The 17,464-nt window shown below is 36.8% G+C and overlaps 1 protein-coding gene across 3 annotated transcripts in view; it reads right to left on the bottom strand.

Annotated features, from left to right (window-relative positions):
• The window catches only part of exoc2 (exocyst complex component 2), a 115,591-nt gene that overhangs the window by 85,003 nt on the left and 13,124 nt on the right, over window positions 1–17,464 (bottom strand). For all 3 annotated transcript variants that reach the window (XM_031903541.1, XM_031903543.1, XM_031903542.1), the window contains exons 2-5: window positions 16,408–16,564; window positions 11,658–11,834; window positions 8,938–9,064; window positions 2,561–2,674 (exon numbers count right to left, since the gene is read on the bottom strand). In XM_031903541.1, coding sequence (XP_031759401.1) covers window positions 2,561–2,674; window positions 8,938–9,064; window positions 11,658–11,834; window positions 16,408–16,525 — 536 coding nt within the window. In that variant the 5' untranslated portion in view covers window positions 16,526–16,564. The remainder of the gene's footprint in view (window positions 1–2,560; window positions 2,675–8,937; window positions 9,065–11,657; window positions 11,835–16,407; window positions 16,565–17,464) is intronic.

Raw genomic sequence — 17,464 nt, 5'->3', positions numbered from 1 at the left:
TGTATACTAGTGTTACTACAGATGTAAATAACTGATTTAATTTGTCTTAAGGTACCATCAGTGTTTGATCATTCCATGTTACATATATCTGTGAAAAATGCACCAACACAGCCTGCTTTCATGAAAGGTGTCTTAGGTCAGTGCTGCCAACTTCTGTTGTACCGAGGGCCGGAATTTTTCCGACCTACGTGGTGGAGGGCCGATAATGGAAGCAAGTTTTGACCACCCCCCTTTTTGAAACCGCACCTACTTGAAACCACACCCATGTTATCACATGACCATACCCATTTTAATGGTTGTAGTACAGCAAAAACCTGCCATACTCTGCCTGCCCTACCCTGCCTGTGTGCCATACTCTGCCTTCCCTACCCAGCCTGCATGTGCCATACTTTCACTGTGTGTGCCATTCTTGGCTGTGTGTGCCATACTCTGCCTGCCCTACTGTGCCTGTGTGTGCCATACTCTGCCTTCCCTACCCTGCCTGTGTGTGTGTGCCATACTCTGCTTGCCCTATGCTGCCTGTGTGTATGGCACACACAGGCAGCCTAAAGTGACACAATGCTGGCACTGCTCCTACAGTCTGAACAATAACTATATATTAAAAAACATTTTAATTGCAGTACCACCTCAGTATATGTTCTTTTTGTAGTATGCAGGGATTATTTGTGGGTTTCTACTGCTCCTGAGGTGTGAACAGGGGAACAATGTGGGTGATTACAGCCTGAGGTGTGAACAATGCAGGGGGTGAACAATGCAGAGATTAAAAGGTGTGAACAACACAGGGGATTACATATTTAAACAATACAGCCTGATTACAGCCTGAATCTGAGGTGAGAACCATGCAGGGGGGGCAGTTAATCACAGTACTGATACCATTTAAAGCTTACACAAGAGTAAGCCATCAAAGCAGCCAGACAGGTGGGGGCCACACAGAGGGCCGCCAGTTGGACAGCACTGTCTTAGGTAAAGGACAGTGGCTTTTATTTTTTAAATTAAACCTTTATATGTACCAGCATTAGAAAGGGGGAGGGGAGAGGACCATAGGCAGGGACTTGATAGTGCATATAGCTGTATAGATACAAAAAGGCAGACAAATTAGATTGCTCAATCTGTGCATAATTGCTTATGCACAGAATAAGCATTCTGATTCAATATTGTGGATTAGCCATAGAAATCAGTATGCTATTTACTTAAAAATGAAAATATTGTGGGGTCAGGAAAGCAGCATTTTGCTTGTGAAGTCAGACACTTCCTAGAAGGAAAAAACAAATTTTGCACTAACCAAAACATTAGTGCTCAAAATACTCTCAAGTTCCCCTTTTCCTAGGTTAAGCAGAGTGCAATCAATCTAAAAGATTTACTTTGTTATTATGCCAAAATATTATGGAGAACTGGAAACTACAGTTGCCTAAATAAATCCTTAACTGAAATAAAAATTTATAGTTAGAGTTTTGTGACTGCAAGTCATGGAGTCATGATGACAAGTCCATTAAATACTCTGACGAATATGCCAGTTGTAAAAATCTGATCTTATTGTTTTAGAAGGGCTAGAGAAATCTAAGCTACTTACATACAACAGTATATCAAGTCCATAAGTCAATCAACCCCCAGAGTGCATATATATATAATTTTATAGCAGTGAGGCTATGACCATAAAATTCATATACACAGCAACAAGAGATCCTCTGCAACATGCTTTCCCACCAGGAACCATGTAAATCGCCGGTGAGAAAACATGTGTGTCACTTTGTTTTTCCAAAGTTGAGGAAACTTCTGGCAGCTTAGTGATGTCTATGTTTCGTTGCTGATTTATATTATTACCTGCAAGAAAGATTTTGTGGAGATAAGTTGCCCAAGGTAGGGCAGATTTATCGCAGGTGACTAATCTCCCCACGGGCCATGGGTCTTAAAGGGACTTATTAGATTGCCACTGTAGAATTTAAGGGCCATGACCCTTGGGGAGATTAGGTGATCCTGGTCAATCTTGGCAACCGCAGGTGACTAATCTCCTCAAAATGCCTTTTCACCAGCAATAAAGTAAACCATCAGTGGGAAGGCAAATGCATTGCTTTGTTTTCCAAAGTTGTGCGGAGTTTCCTCCTGCAGTAGCGGAGAGTAACCACAAGAGACTTATATCCCAGTGGGTCATGGCCCTAAAATTTTCTTCCTTTTGAGTTATATGGGAAACTGATAAGAGTGGGTTCTTTTCCTTTCACTGAAATGGAACAGCTGCATTTCTATTAACACCCATAAATATATTAACAGAGCCTTTGCTATTATGAAACAATGCATATTTTTTGTATTGCAAATTGTTCAAGAATATACACCAAAAAAAATCTTCCACCTAATGAATTCCATTTTTCTCAGTGGGGAAGGTTAAGAGGTTTATTACAAAAGGTGGTATAACTACTTTATTTGCTTTGCCAAATAAAGTGTATTTCAAGCAATTTGTGATGAAAAGTATTAAAAAGGTATTCTGTAGAATTACAAAATGAGGCAGAATAAATGCAAAACTTTGTTAATGAACCTATAAAAATGTATATTGACATGAATAACATACCTTGCAGTAGAATGATTTGTTATAAGATACGATGTTGCACTAAAATTTTCACAATTGAAATCTCCACTCATGCCAGGAAATAAAGACTCAATGGCCTGGCTTTGAATTTTTTGCCTAAAATAAGAAAGAGCGCAAGAAATTAAAAGAGAAAGTACAAAAAAAAAAAAAAAGTTTTATTCTGTGGAGACAAACTGGCCTACAATACTTGTGGCATGAAATTCTATTTTTGTTTTGCAACAGTTGCTTCTGGACATGGCCCAATTGAAGTGCAGGTTCAAAGGTGTAAATCTTTGCTTTTTGACAAATAAAAACAAAAACAACTGGTTATTCACTTAGCGTTACTAAACATGTGCAATCTTGTTAATAAACAGACCACTGCTGAGATGCAAAAGCATTCTCCGTGAGCTCTGGGCTGCCATAACAGAGCAAAGAGAGAAATAAAGAAATCTTACTTTACATCAGAGTCCCCCCCCCCCTCCCAAACTTTTGTACCCATGATCCACATTTTTAATATAAAATAAGTAGGGAAGCAACAAAAGCATAAAAAAAGTTCCTGAAGGGTGTGTCAAATATGGCCTGTGATTAGCTATTTGCAAGACTGGCTACCTACAGGAGGTTCTGTTTATCAATACAGCTGGTTTTTCTGCAACAAAAACGTGCCTTCAAGCCAGAAATTCAAAAATAAGCACCTGGCTTTGAAGCTGCCAGATGAAACAGCATGCCTGCACTGAAAATTACAGGAAAGTGTAGTGGGGCGGAGTGTAGGTCTGCTTGTAAAACACAAAACCAGGCGTTTTCGGTACGGAGGTGGATACTTTAGTTCAGGGGTCCTCAAAATTTTTAAACAGGGGGCCAGTTCACGGTCCCTCAGACTGTTGGGGGGCCGGACTATAGTTAGTCCTTATACTACAGCCCGCCCCCTGCCTCAACCCTGGCTACACCACAATGCAGTGACTTGATGCGCTAGGACGGAGGACCACGTTGTGGCAGACAGGTAATAGCCAGGGGTGAGGACGCAGCATGGGCAAGGGCCGGGTAAATAACCTTGGGGGGCCGTATCCCACCCGCGGGCCGTAGTTTGAGGATCCCTGCTTTAGTTATTACTGCAGGGACTAGGAGCAGCATAGGATAACTGGTCTGCTTCTCTCAGCCTGATGAAAAAACAGCTCAGTTTAGAAGTGCAATTGACTAGGGAACAGATACTTTGTTTTGGCATCTTTATTTTACACAGGGTGCTTGAACAGAACCCGTTTACCAGGACAGAAAAAGAGTTTATTATGATGCTGCAAATACAGTTCTCAGCAACTTGTATGGTGTGCTCCTGTTACAGAACCAGATGGCACATATCAAATAAACACATTTTTATAGCAAGTCTTGAGTTCCGCAGCAGCTTGGTTACCTGCTGAAGACCCAACATCATAGTGTGTGAGCAGGATAAACTACATTTATCTGGTGGTAGGGACATGGTCACAGTCATTTCACTACCTGACTCCTGAAGGTAGTAGGCAACGAGTAGGGGCTCTGAGAAAGACTCCTACAGAATTACCAGGGTTACCAGATTACTTAAAAATCCAGCACGCATCTAGAAAAGCTAGAAGGGTTGCTATAAGTGCAATTTCATTTAAATTCAATCAGTTCAGCCCAGCAACATGCATTACCAGGTATATCTCTTTTCAAGCAGTAATCCTTGTGTGTACATGTTTTTCCATACCAAATCAAAAATTGTAATTACTTATTCTAGCATGGAAATGGTGTACAATACATATATATTCATTAAAAAAAAACACACATGCAAATGTGAAATAATCTTAGCAAGCATGCAGGTTAAGTAGGCTTATATGAAACTCCTCTACTGATACATGTCAATCAGTTTATGCTCTTACTATAAACCAAACACAATTAGGTGGCAAAGTTAATGACTGAACTGCAGTTTTCACAGTTCTCACAAGAGATTTAGTCACATGCAGAATTGCTGCTGCTAATAGTGCAGTTCAGCCGTACAAAGAAAGATTAGAAGAATGCATCAAAATATAACCAAATAATCCAGCAGGTGGCATTGTGATACCAGATAGCAAAAATGAACTGGGGCCGTGGGAATATCTTTTAGAAACCACTGAGAAGGTGGTTGGTGAATGACTTGAAGCATATTTACAGTTTCATTTTTATTTCTGGGCTTGATCTCTAGTGATGACCCAGTGCGGCATGCAAAACAATAAACACTAAACTTCAGAAAACAGGCTAACCACATTCCTTAAAATAAGAGCGGGAAATGAAGTTGGATTGCTTTGGATCTTATTACATATTCAAACTTTGCCTTAAGTACTATAGCAACCAGTTGTACATCTGTTCAAATACACAATATACTTTTCCACTGAAGCATTAAGGATAGAAATCTTGCACACAATAAAACTAAAAAATGATATACATAAAATATATTTGTATATGTAAACAAATACAAATTGTAAATGTGCATGCCTTAAGTACTAATTATATACATATATACTCGTCATGTTTGTATATACCAGATACATAAACATTTTCTAACTACATGTGTGCCAATGTGCACATTTACATAGATACATATGTTCCAGTAATGACTTTCTAATGCAATGACTATAAATACAACAATCAACAATAAGTTTTGGTTGTTCGAGTTAAGTGCAAAAGTATCATTTACAGGCAGTACCCAGTAGTAATCTGATATTTGCTTATGTTTGTAAATATGAACTATACTTCTGTGCTTTCTGTATATCTATTTGTGAATTGGAAATAAGAAAACGTTGCATATTTATTGACTATTAAACAATAAAATGAATATACCTTGAGTCAGTGATTCATGTTACTGCAGTAAGCAAAATACAATATACAGGTATAGGACCCCTAAGGGTTCTTTCTGTAATTTAGATCTTCATATCTTTAGCCTACTACAATAAAACATTAATTAAATCCAATCGGATTGTTTTGCATCCAATAAGGCTTAATAATATCTTAGTTGGGACCAAATCCAAGGTCCTGTTTTATTATTACGGAGAAAAAGGAAATACATTTTAAAAATCTGAATTATTTGATTAAAATGGTATCTATGGGAGATGGCCTTTCTGTAATTCAGAGCTTTCTGGATAATGGGTTTCCGGATAAAGGATCCCATACCGGAAATATGAAAATATCTAAGCTGCGCTACTTCACTGGTAGTTTGTACAGTTTACTAGAAGTTGAAAAGGGTATTTTCCCTTTAAATGTGGTCTACCCTTTTGTACAAGAAAATGTAAAAGCCACTTACAAATATAAATTTCAATATTACAAGAGATGATTAAATGCTTTATGCATTTATACTGTTGTTCATTTGTGCTGCAACTAATTTATGAAGCACTAATATGTACATTGCAAACAAAAGTTAAATAACTTGTAATAAACAGAGGCAAACAAGGATCCATTTTGACTTCTCTATATATATTTGTATTGAAATAATACACTTTTATTTACAAAATGTAAAATTCATAGATATTGTGAGTAAGGACATTTTTCCTCTGTATTAAAGGATTAATTAAAGGTCTTTTCTTCACCATTGTTAGCTATAATAGATGACTGAACAACTGTTTTTTTTTTTTAGATATACTTTTATATATCTATCTAACACGGTATGCACTTAAAATTGAAAAAAAAGTATAATTTCTTTAGGTATGCTGAAAAGAGATTCTATCCATGTAAAAAATATATGAAAAAAACAAGATATAACATTCCAGGTCAAGGCAGTGCAACCATTAACTCATAGCAAAGGGATTCATTATCTGATTTAAAATATAATTTGCAATTATAAAATATACTGTTTAAAATAACTGCAGAGTTACACTGAGTGTGCTGGAGAATTTAATTACTAGTAAGGTACTAAAAGTATTTATATTTATATAGAAAATAAGGAGAATCGTGCTGGAAAACTGAAATAACAATAAATAGAACACAGAATTAAGGCCGAGATCCATAGGCTCAGGCCACCCAGCTAGTCGACAAAAATACTGTCCTACATTCCCAATGGATTTCCTATCAGTCAGCTATGGGACACATTACATAAACATTCTCCCTGAAATGACTGAGGCAGGCTTCTTTACCTTCAGCAGGGCGTTTCCTAGGCTTTCATTTAAAGCATTCATCACTCGAATATCTGTGCATTTGATTACACACACCCTCATTGGGAGAAACCACACTTATTTTCAAACTATTTCACTTCATCAGTTTCAAAGAAGGGAATAAGAAAATAGACGCTCTGACTGTTCTTTCTTTGGCTCAGTGTAAGCAAAATCAAAAAGAGATTAGGAGTTTGTTTTATGTATACAAATTCTTAAAAGCCATAAATATAGCTATGGAAATCTAAGCCATGTATAAAAGACAAAAAAGGCACCTTGGAATGAGGTGATTTTGCGTTATTTCTGTGCTGGGCTTTTATAATCCGTTATGCGCCCTTGAAAATGTATCAGACAAATTTTGTTAACCTCCTGGGTATTATGAGATGCTATTACCCAGACAAAAAAGCTAAATGTAGACAGGGGTGATGAAAACATGATTTACCTAAACTATGTGTTCCTGTGACTTCTTAAACTTTGTATATTTACATAGTTGTTAATATAGGCCCTGGTATGAACGGCAATTTAGAAACATAGGGCCTGCAATGTACAATAAAGAATTTTCAGTTTCATGCGGCTAACAATGTAATGCAATCAACAATAATCAATTCTGGCTAGAGAATAAAATAGAAGAAAATGCTCTAATCTACTTTTTTGTCAAGCCTGGCAGCTGTCAAATGGAAAGTAAATCTTTTCCTTCTTAATCTGAATGTAATTATAAAGTGGCAGTTTCATCAGCACTCATTAAACTGGATTTAACCAAATGGTTTATTTCTCATATGTATTATTAACACAACACCTTACTGTACAATACTGAAGGTTTATTGATCTATTGTACTATTCAAGATAACAAGAAACAAACCAGCTAACCAATTACTAAATCAAATCAAAATGAAAAGACTACAGTGTTTGCCAGTATCCAAATTAACAAGCACCCACCCAAAATGCTTCTCTTTATTTGTGTATATTTCCAGATTAAAAAAAAAAAATTATAGTTTATGTGTTATCATAGATTTCAGTTATTATCTGCAAAGTCCTGCAACCATCTAAGTGACCAGAAAGGCAGCAAAATACAATGTAGGTATGGGTATGTACTGTATCCTAAATTCGGTTGAAACTGAGCCTTGATTTGGCCCAATCCAATCAAGAACCTTAAAATCACATAACTTTTGACACAAACAAGAAAATATCACACATTTTTAAGGCTTTCTTAGGCTATTTTAACATACAAATTAGGGCTTGGATTTGGTTTGGATTCAACCAAATCCTTCATGAAAGATTCCCGATTTGGTCGAATCCCAAAATAGAGAATTTGGTCCATCACTAATACAATGCTCATTTAAGAAGATAGGTGCAAATTTGATCCACTGTTGTAACCAAAGGCAAATGCTAATTTGCTTGTATTATTCAGACAGCACTAGACTGAACAAAGATAACTACTAATTTGTCACAGTGGTTACTGCTGGGGCACATTCATTCTATAATAGTATAGGAGAGCTTTTCATTGCTCAGTGTAGGCAGAACAACACATTTAAATATTGCACTGTGCAGGAAAAAATATTTTATCCCCTCACCTGTTCTATTGTGACTTCTTGGGTATCCAATCCCATACTTTTGGATTATCTCACTATTATTACATAAAGTAGGTATTGTATTATAAATCTAAGAAAACTCATATTTTGCCAGCAGGCTATGAGTTTAACTAGATATTTATATTATATATCCCCATATAACTAGCAGTAATCACATTTTTGCTATATGATATAAGCAAACTGCTACCTTAGCTATTACATAAAATCATCTCATAAGAATTCACCCTAGTTTTCTTATATGTTACCAATAGGTTATGCTATTCCGTCATATAAAACTATGAAATGATAGTAGGTAAATAAAATGTTTTTGAACATGCTTGTCTGAAAAAGAAACGGAAGCCGATTATAAACCCCCAAAACATCACTGCCACTATAGCTGCACGGAAATTACACACTTGCATCTGTTTATTACTATCTCTAAACTTAAACACAACATGGATCATTAGTATAGGCAATCAGTATTTGACTGAAGGAGACCACTGATATATGTGCTTGTGTAAAGAGAAAATAAATTAAACGTAATAAGCTGCACATGTTTCAATGTTGGTTTTGCTAGGCACTGCCTGCACTGGGTGATTTGGTACTCCAGTGTTCCCTCTGTACACAGATAACCACAACTATTACAGTAAGGTAGGCAGAGGTGGAACAATTTAGACACAATTCTTACTTGTCAATCTCTATACCCAAAGGATTAGCAGTTCTTTGAGACAGAGGGGAAATCCCTTTATTTCTGTCGGTACGGGTATCATAATAATTCATTTCCTCCACCCATACAGCAGACTGGTCCAAAATACCTAACAAAAAAATGAATACATATAAATATGCATACACTGAATATATTTTCTGGCAAATGATTACAATAATATTATTAATAAAACAATGTTAGGAAAATTTCTCCTTAAAATTTAAAGGAAATCGGAAATCTGATTTTTATTTTAAAACAGACAGTATACCACCTAGTAGGCTATATCCCTCTTTTAGCCAGAATGGCAGATTCGGCAACATTTTTTTTTTTCAAGTTAAAAATCACAAGTCTGAATTACATAAATATTCGAGATTTATTATGTGTAGAAGACTCGAATAAAAAAAAAAAATTGCATCTAAAAGCTGGCAAGTTCATGTAGAACTCAGTGGAAGCTGCATTCCAAAGCTATTTTGCTATTCGAGATTATTTTAAAAATTTGTCAGACATATTGAGAATGAAGGGTAGAATGTGATTTCACTGTATTTGAGTTGTTTTTCACATTTTTAAGTGTTTTCATTTTTCAGTTTATTCTTTCTTAAACATTTGAAATTACTGAGATTTTTTTTAATTATAAAAAAATTATGAAAATTCAAATTCTGATAAACTGTCTTATACCTTCATAACACAAAGATCTCCAAATCTAGACCTGTTCCAAGTACATGTGCAAACTCAATGAAATTTAAGAGAATAGAAATATAATCTAAACATAATACATAATACAATACCCTAACCTGCCCACTGGATCTACGCCTATTTATAGACCTGTGCCTGCCCCACCCATCTCTTGACACCACTTAGTGGGCAGGCAAATGTGCCACTAAAAACAGAAGCTCCTGTAGGTGGAAAGGGGGCTCAGTTAGGTTGCAGGCAGGGAGAATGCCAGAAAGAGCTCAGCACAAACCCAAAGAAACTCAAGTCACATTTGTGACTTTTTTTTTTTTTTTTTTAAATTGCTCTTTAAATATTTCCTTTCTGAAACAAATTTAGAACAGCTTTGCATTCATGGCATTTCAGTAGATAAATTAGTTGCTTTTTAACCCATAATAACTTCGCAAAAGTTATTGGCTGTAAAGCCAGCCAACATAACACAGTCCTGTATACTGTGACCAAGTGCTGCATCTATAAATATTTACATTCCATTAGGTGCATAAGGGCTCTGGCACACGGGGAGATTAGTCGCCCGCGGCAAAACTCCCTGTTCGCGGGCGACTAATCTCCCCGAGTTGCCTTCCCCTGCCATCCCATCAGCAACAATGTAAGTCGCTGGCGGGATGGCAGACGCGGTGCGGCGATTTCGGGAAATCGTCGAAAAAGACTCGCGAGTCTTTTTCGCCAATTTGCGCGAAATTGCGCCGTCGCGTGTGCCATCCCGCGAGCGACTTACATTGGGAGATTGGTCGCCCGCGAACAGGGAGTTTTGCCGCGGGCGACTAATCTCCCCGTGTGCCAGAGCCCTAAGACATTTGTTAAAGACAGTCCTTTCCTAAACCAGTCCTGAAGGGATTCTACTTCAACAAATGGTTGGAACCCTTCATCTGTCACCTCTGTTAGTTAAACATCAATATCCATTCAATGAACACAGCCCGAAAAAGTTTATCTGTTTGCATTCTGCGCAAATATTAAACAAAGAGAACAAGACATATGTGTGGAGTCAAACTGTGGCAGAAAAAAAAAACAGTGTTTAAGAGTAAATCTGAAATATCCAATCCAAACAACAGCACATAATAGGAAGGAGCTCCTGTTTATTAATCCGAGCATGTAAACTCTGGGACACAGCATTTGTCAAATTAAGTCTTTCCTGACTCTCCTTATGAATGGTGCACAAGGACATCTATTGATGCTGGGGAACATTAGAACTACTGTCACCATGTCCATGGTGGTGGTACGGTTTTCTACTGTGAGTTGAACCTGACTTGGGCCCAGAAAATTGAAAGCAAATGCAATTTTAAATTTGCTCCAGAAGTGATGCAACCATTTCTCTTGAAATTTAAGATGCAACTTGCTCCCATTTAACATTAAAATCCAGGAGCGATGGGAATTGCAATTTTGACACAATGATGGAAACAACTCTGTACTTGACCACAATAATGCTGGAACTGTGGCAAACAGCATCGAAATAGCATCTGGAGCTGCACTTTGAGCACTGCATTTGTGTGTAAATGACCCCCTTAGCATGTTTTTCTCAGTTAAACCATTTGTAGATGGGCAGGCACTGAATGAGCGATCCAACAAAAGCAGAGTGTAAGAACTGCCTGCCCATCTACATAGTTTGACTGCGCTTCCCTAGCTGAAGGCTCAGGGCCTGGGCCTCCTAGGTAAGTTGTGGATAAGAAATGTATTTTTTCTACAGTGTTTTCCTCTAATATTGTATTCCCCTTTTACATTTAACCCTTATACAGGTATGTATAGGACCAAAATGCTGGAGGCCCTCTTTAAAGAAACATGCAAAGCACCTCTTAACAATATAAAGACAAAAATAAGAGAGTAACTCACTGAGGATGGAGTCTGTTTGTATATTTGCCAATTATGTTTACAAAAATGAACAATTGTGCAGTGTGTTTCAATTGTGATTCGAAGACAGCTATCCAACTGGTAAAACTTACAACATGCATAATTTAATATCACATAACATGATAAATTACCTATTTTATCAGGTTTGAGCAATTTAAAGAAGACAGTAGAGGTCCCCTTTCCTCCTGATTTTGTAGTAACTATGATGTCCCCTTTGTCATTCTTGTCTTGTCCAACACGGCAAACTATTTTGCTGGCTGATATCCATTCTGCTGTTAGGAGGCAGTTATGGCCACAGATTGTTAAACCTATAAGCAAGAAAAAAAAAAAAAAATTAAAAATGTGCATACACTATACATAAATAATACTGTGAGGCATCTCTCGTGGTTAGAATACTTTAGATAAAATCCTGGGCTCTCAAATGGGGATGGGCTGATTACAGCGCAATCCAACTATGCAAAGATTTGACCACAAGTGTGGTTGTCCAGGTTGACCAGGAAAAATAGCATAAATCAGTGAAAATGTAAAATCAGAGAAATGTGTTAAAAGAGAAGGAAAGGTAAAAACTAAGTAATCTTTATCAGAAAGGTCTATGTAAATACAGCCATAGGCATCTAAAATCTTTGGGCCAGAGTCTGCAGAGTGCCCCTCTCTCCACTCCCTCAAGAATGCTAAGAACTCCCTCCCACCTCCCTTAGGAATGTGTGATCTGAGCTATAACAGTCTAGAGCTCTACAGCTACAGCTGTGAAGACCAAGCTAAAATGACAGCTGCAATCTTAAGCAAACAGAGAAAGCTTCTAGGGCTCTTTACTCAGGTATGGTAATGCTTTCTGCAGAATAAATATAGTGTTCTAGGTGGCACTATTGTGACAAATCTATTGGCAGTAAAATGCCAAAATGACTTTCCTTCTCCTTTAAGACAACTTCTTCTTCAAGTACTCAAAGGATATAAGCTCAGAAGTCAGGGTTAAGCAGTGCAACAATAATCGTGGGGCAGCTAATCTCCTTGTGTGTCATCAGCCTTTTAATACTAGCTACTGGCACTATATAACTGATAGGTAAATGTGCACAGTAAAATATGTACATTTTATCTGGTGGTGCTCATTAGAAAACTGAATAAAAATGCTGCCAGCTTCTGCATAAGCACAAATATATTAACAGGAAAATAAACTATGCACTCATTATCTAAAGACCATGTGGTTTACTAGCATAATAGTTGTCAAATGACTTCCATTTGCCATTGCCTGATGAGAGATTGCTGCATTAATTAGTGGAAAGACATTGTAATTGTATAATTTATATAACATGGCTGACCAGACTCTTAAATGTTTTAGGAAAATGCGCAAGCAATACATGAAACACTGGAAAGGAAACTGGCAGCAGAAGCATCCGCTCAAGTGTGAATTCCGGAGTCACTGTGGGAGCTGGCTGTCAGTATGCAACTTTATTTTACTAAACCACTGAAATTATGCTGTTGGCGATAGTACATATTTCTGCAAATACTTACATAGCATGGAAGTTACAAAAGCATATGAAAATTGTACAAACCTATTAAAATATTCAGGATAAAAACATGAAGCTTGTGAAATCTAGCTTAATGTTAATAATGAGTGAAAAGTATGCATTTAAAAAAAAAAAAAAAATTCTTTGGTTCTATGCTATTTCCTAAATAAGGACTTTATTTTAGACAATAAGCAACTTCATTCATACATTAGGGCAAAGTCACACTGGGCAGATTATCAGCCTGCAGATAAGTGCAAACTGACTATCCGCCTGTATGCTTAAAAATTCTTCTAGTTGTGCCTGCAGCCAGAAGTACTGAATCTGTCTGGCGTGGTCAGCTTTAGTTTTAAAGGGACAGTAACACCAAAGAATGAAAGTGTATAAAAGTAATTACTATATAATGTAATGCTGCCCTGCACTGGTACACTGGTGTGTTTTCCTTAGAAAGACTACTATAGTTTATATAATAAAGCTTCTGTGTAGCCACGGGGGCAGCCATTTACAGGAGAAAAGGCACAGGTTACTTAGCAGATAACAGATAAAACCCCATTATATTCTACAAAGCTTATCTGTTATCTGCTATGTGCCTGTGCCTTTTCTCCTTTTTCCCAGCTTCAATGGCTGCCCCCGTGTTGACATAGCAGCTCATTTATATAAACTATAGTAGCGTTTCTGTTGCAAACTTACCAGTTTTACCAGCGCAGAGCAACTATACATTATATTTTAATTACTTTAAAACACTTTAATTTTTTGGTGTTACTGTTCCTTTAAGGGCAATGTCACACTGGGCAGATTGTTAGCCTGTGCATAAGCACAGACTGATAATCCGCCCCTACACTTAAAAATTCTTCTAGTTGTGTCTGCACCTGTAAATTGATAAACTTAGCAAAGTTTATTACTAGATGCCAATTGAAAAATAAAAGGGTGTATTAATACATTCAAATTAATTAGTTAAATAACTCATTTAGTAAAAAATTAGTAAATTTGCAACTATATGCAAACCTAAACAGTACTCAATCAGGTTTGGAATTTTTCTTTTATACCAGCACCAACCTCCCAATAGTCTCCAACACTTTAAACCACAAGAAAGCAGACCTCAAAGATGAATTCTTTAAAGGAGGTTCCAAAATAGAAACCAAACATAAGTAGTAAATTGCCAATAATAATATAATAATCTTATCATCAGTAAGTTAAAGGGGTTTTGCTTCATATACTGTAGTTACCCATATATTTAAACACATTTTGTATACAAAATAAAACCATATTTTCATTCTCTCATTTGTTCTTAAACATGATATTGTAATTTAATTTTCTGGTCTTGCTCTGCAGAGAGATTTTAGGTGCCAATCAAAGCTGTTTGTATACAGGATATGTCATATTCAGAATACTTCATATCCATTTTTGCAGCCAAAAGTAAAACTTGTGTGAAAAACAGGGTAGGCAGAAGCTAGCAGCAAGGGAAAATATTTTCCTGCTTTGAGGCTTTTTATCAAGTGTGAACATCTAAACAAAACACAAGCATATAAGCCACAGTCACATGTGGTGTACAATCTGCTTCTCTTCGCCTGCCCATCACAGGTCATATTAAATCTAATTAAGGCCACGTGTGGGCCTACTTGTCTTTTGTCACAAGGGCTCTTGGGTAAGGCCCTCATAGGCAGTACTAGGCTAATAAGAGTTTAGGCTAGTCCCACGCATATCGTATTCTCGGCAACATGAAAAACGTTTGCCGATAATACGCCCAGCTGTTAAAATCCTCCTACTTGTGCCTGCACAGGGAAGCACTGAATACATGTGCCTACACAATGCAGGCACATGTAGCCAATATCCACCAAAAATGCAAAGTATCATGTTTTTTGTCTATACCCGATCATATTCAATGCTTCAAGATGCAGGCAGAAGTAGAAATTTTTTCAGGCTTAGGGGCGTATTCTCGGCAGCCCTTCCGAAAACCAGGCTGTCTGGGTCAAAACTGGACAGGTGGCAACCCTATATACACAGCAGTTGCTAAAATACAAAAATATTATGTGGCCTAATGACAATGTTATGGCCATTGTTACTTTTTATTAATTATCTTTCTATTTAGGTCATCCTTTATTAATATTCATGTCTCTTTTTTCCTGCTTGCTTGTTTAAATTTAACTCTAGCTACCAAATAGCTACTGAAATTCTAAACTGTAAAGCTGCTGAACAAAAGGTTAAAAATTTAAAAACTAGCAAATAAAAAAAGAAGACCATTTGCAAATTGTTAATTTAAGGTGAACAGCCCCTTTAGGTAAGTTAGTAAGCTTCAAGGAAGAGGTGAGTTTAAAATAGGGGTGCACGGAATCCAAATCCTTGAAACCACATGACTTTTTGTCACAAACACGGAAGTTAAAAAATTTTCACCACGCAGATTCTGCAACAATACTCCTCAATCTTTGTTAATCATCGGTTTGGTGCTATAAAGAATGCTTGGAATAGGCGGTACACAAGTGTAACTTAGAGCCAAAGACTTCTGTGTGCTTATGGTATTTACAATAACCCCTGTTTTGTATCTTAACAGATTATCCCTATCATAGACTATAGCTTTATCAAAGGCCTCCTACAGATAACCCTGTTTCACAAACCCAAAGTTCCATTGCCTTAGATTGAAAATCAACCCAAGTACAGCAGATCCGCCTAAGGTGCATGAACTGCCCCATTGGGATGCCTTTTTTACAGAATTTTGGGTGACCATGTGTTGTTAAATGTTTGATTTACGATACAGGGTGGTAAAAATAACACATCCCTCTACATAAAACACTATATCCAAGAATTAAATACTTGTCATACGCGTTTCATAGGTAAAGGTATTAACCTTCTATCGCTTGATTGCAATACTCAACAAAATATTGGAGCGTTCATCCCTGCCCCATATGCCAATGTAATGGTCTATGTACTGATAAAATTAAACTAAATTTAATTTAAACAGGTTTCAACCACCGCTCCCACCAATCAATGAATTGGCTGGTATGTAGGGCAGAATAAAGCCCCTACACATCACTGCTGGCTGAAGGTGTAATTTGGGCACTAGAAACCAGAAAAATGCTAAAATTCCAAACCGGAGAAAAAAATAGTTCAATAACTGCAAACAATAAAAATGAAGACCAATTACAAACCGTCTCAAAATAGCACTGCCTAAATAATACTAATAGTTGATTTAAAGGTGGACTTCCCCCTTAATGTGTAAAAAGACATTATTTCAGATTATACTTATTTCAAGAATGCAACTGTTTACAACTGTTATGCAAGTTGAAAATACTCTGACTACAACTTCAAGAGGAGGCTATAATATCAGAAAAATACTGAAGGAGTCTAAGGATGGAAACAACCACCTTCAGCATCATTGTTTTACCTATTAGATCAGACGGTCCAGTACCCAGATTTTCTCCTCGGATGGTCACCTTTGTCCATGAAGTACCTTCTTTTGGTGAGATGCCAGTGACAAGAGGAGGCTGCCTTGCTTTAGACATTATTCAAATACCAGATTTTTTGGTAGTTACGTGAAAAGTCTGTTACACAAATAAAAACAGATTGATTAATCAGAATAATAATTACAAATTCAGCAAGATACCTAAACTGACCACACACAGCAATTATACTTGGCTAAATATTTGGCACTAACAATAAGCTTAACTCTTACAATTTAAACGGAAGTGACTTGCCTCTTTGTAAAAAAAAAAAAAAAAAATAATAATACAAATAAAGGTTCTTTTGTGCGGCAAAATCCAGACTTTGTTTATTATGTTTATGGTAGACGAATGTGTGAGGTGAGTTTCTAAGACACACACACACAGAGCATTTTCTACGACGTGGAGAAAAGCCTGATTCATCTTGCATCCATCCCGTGACAGGATTGAATAAGATCCACCTTTGACTGGGCATACAGAGCAGAATATGCCCCAAAATGCTTGTGTCTGCATTTTACACCTGAAATCCACCTTGAGCAGTGACAAAAAGCATTGTGTGCTTAAGTAGCATATGAAATTAACCATTCAGACCATAACCCTCTGTGGGGTGAAAGAAGGTATACTGTTAGTAACTTCTGGTTGCTATTTCTTGATAAGCTCAATAAAAACATTAAATAAAAGTGAATTTTTTAATTTAGTTATTTTATTAACCTAACATTTTTACTGCTATAAACTGCTTACTCGTTGAGCTATTCTTAAACTAACAGCAGAAGTAACTACTTAGTGGATGTGAAAATTCAGCAATTTATAAGCTGAACTATCAAAACACTTTAGCAAGTTGAAAAACTGGGACATCAATGAAGAACCTGCATAGTGGGGCCCCTGGTATATTAATGGGTCTGTTACACAGAACCATTGTTTTACCTCAAAGATTCTCTATGGTTTAAAAAACAAAAAATCAGATATGACAAATGTACGGTACAAGCATGCTACTTTTCTTTG

This window comes from Xenopus tropicalis, chromosome 6, assembly GCF_000004195.4.
Source record: "Xenopus tropicalis strain Nigerian chromosome 6, UCB_Xtro_10.0, whole genome shotgun sequence".
Classification (NCBI taxonomy): Eukaryota; Metazoa; Chordata; class Amphibia; order Anura; family Pipidae; genus Xenopus; species Xenopus tropicalis.
This window is presented reverse-complemented; position numbering and strand designations above follow the sequence as displayed.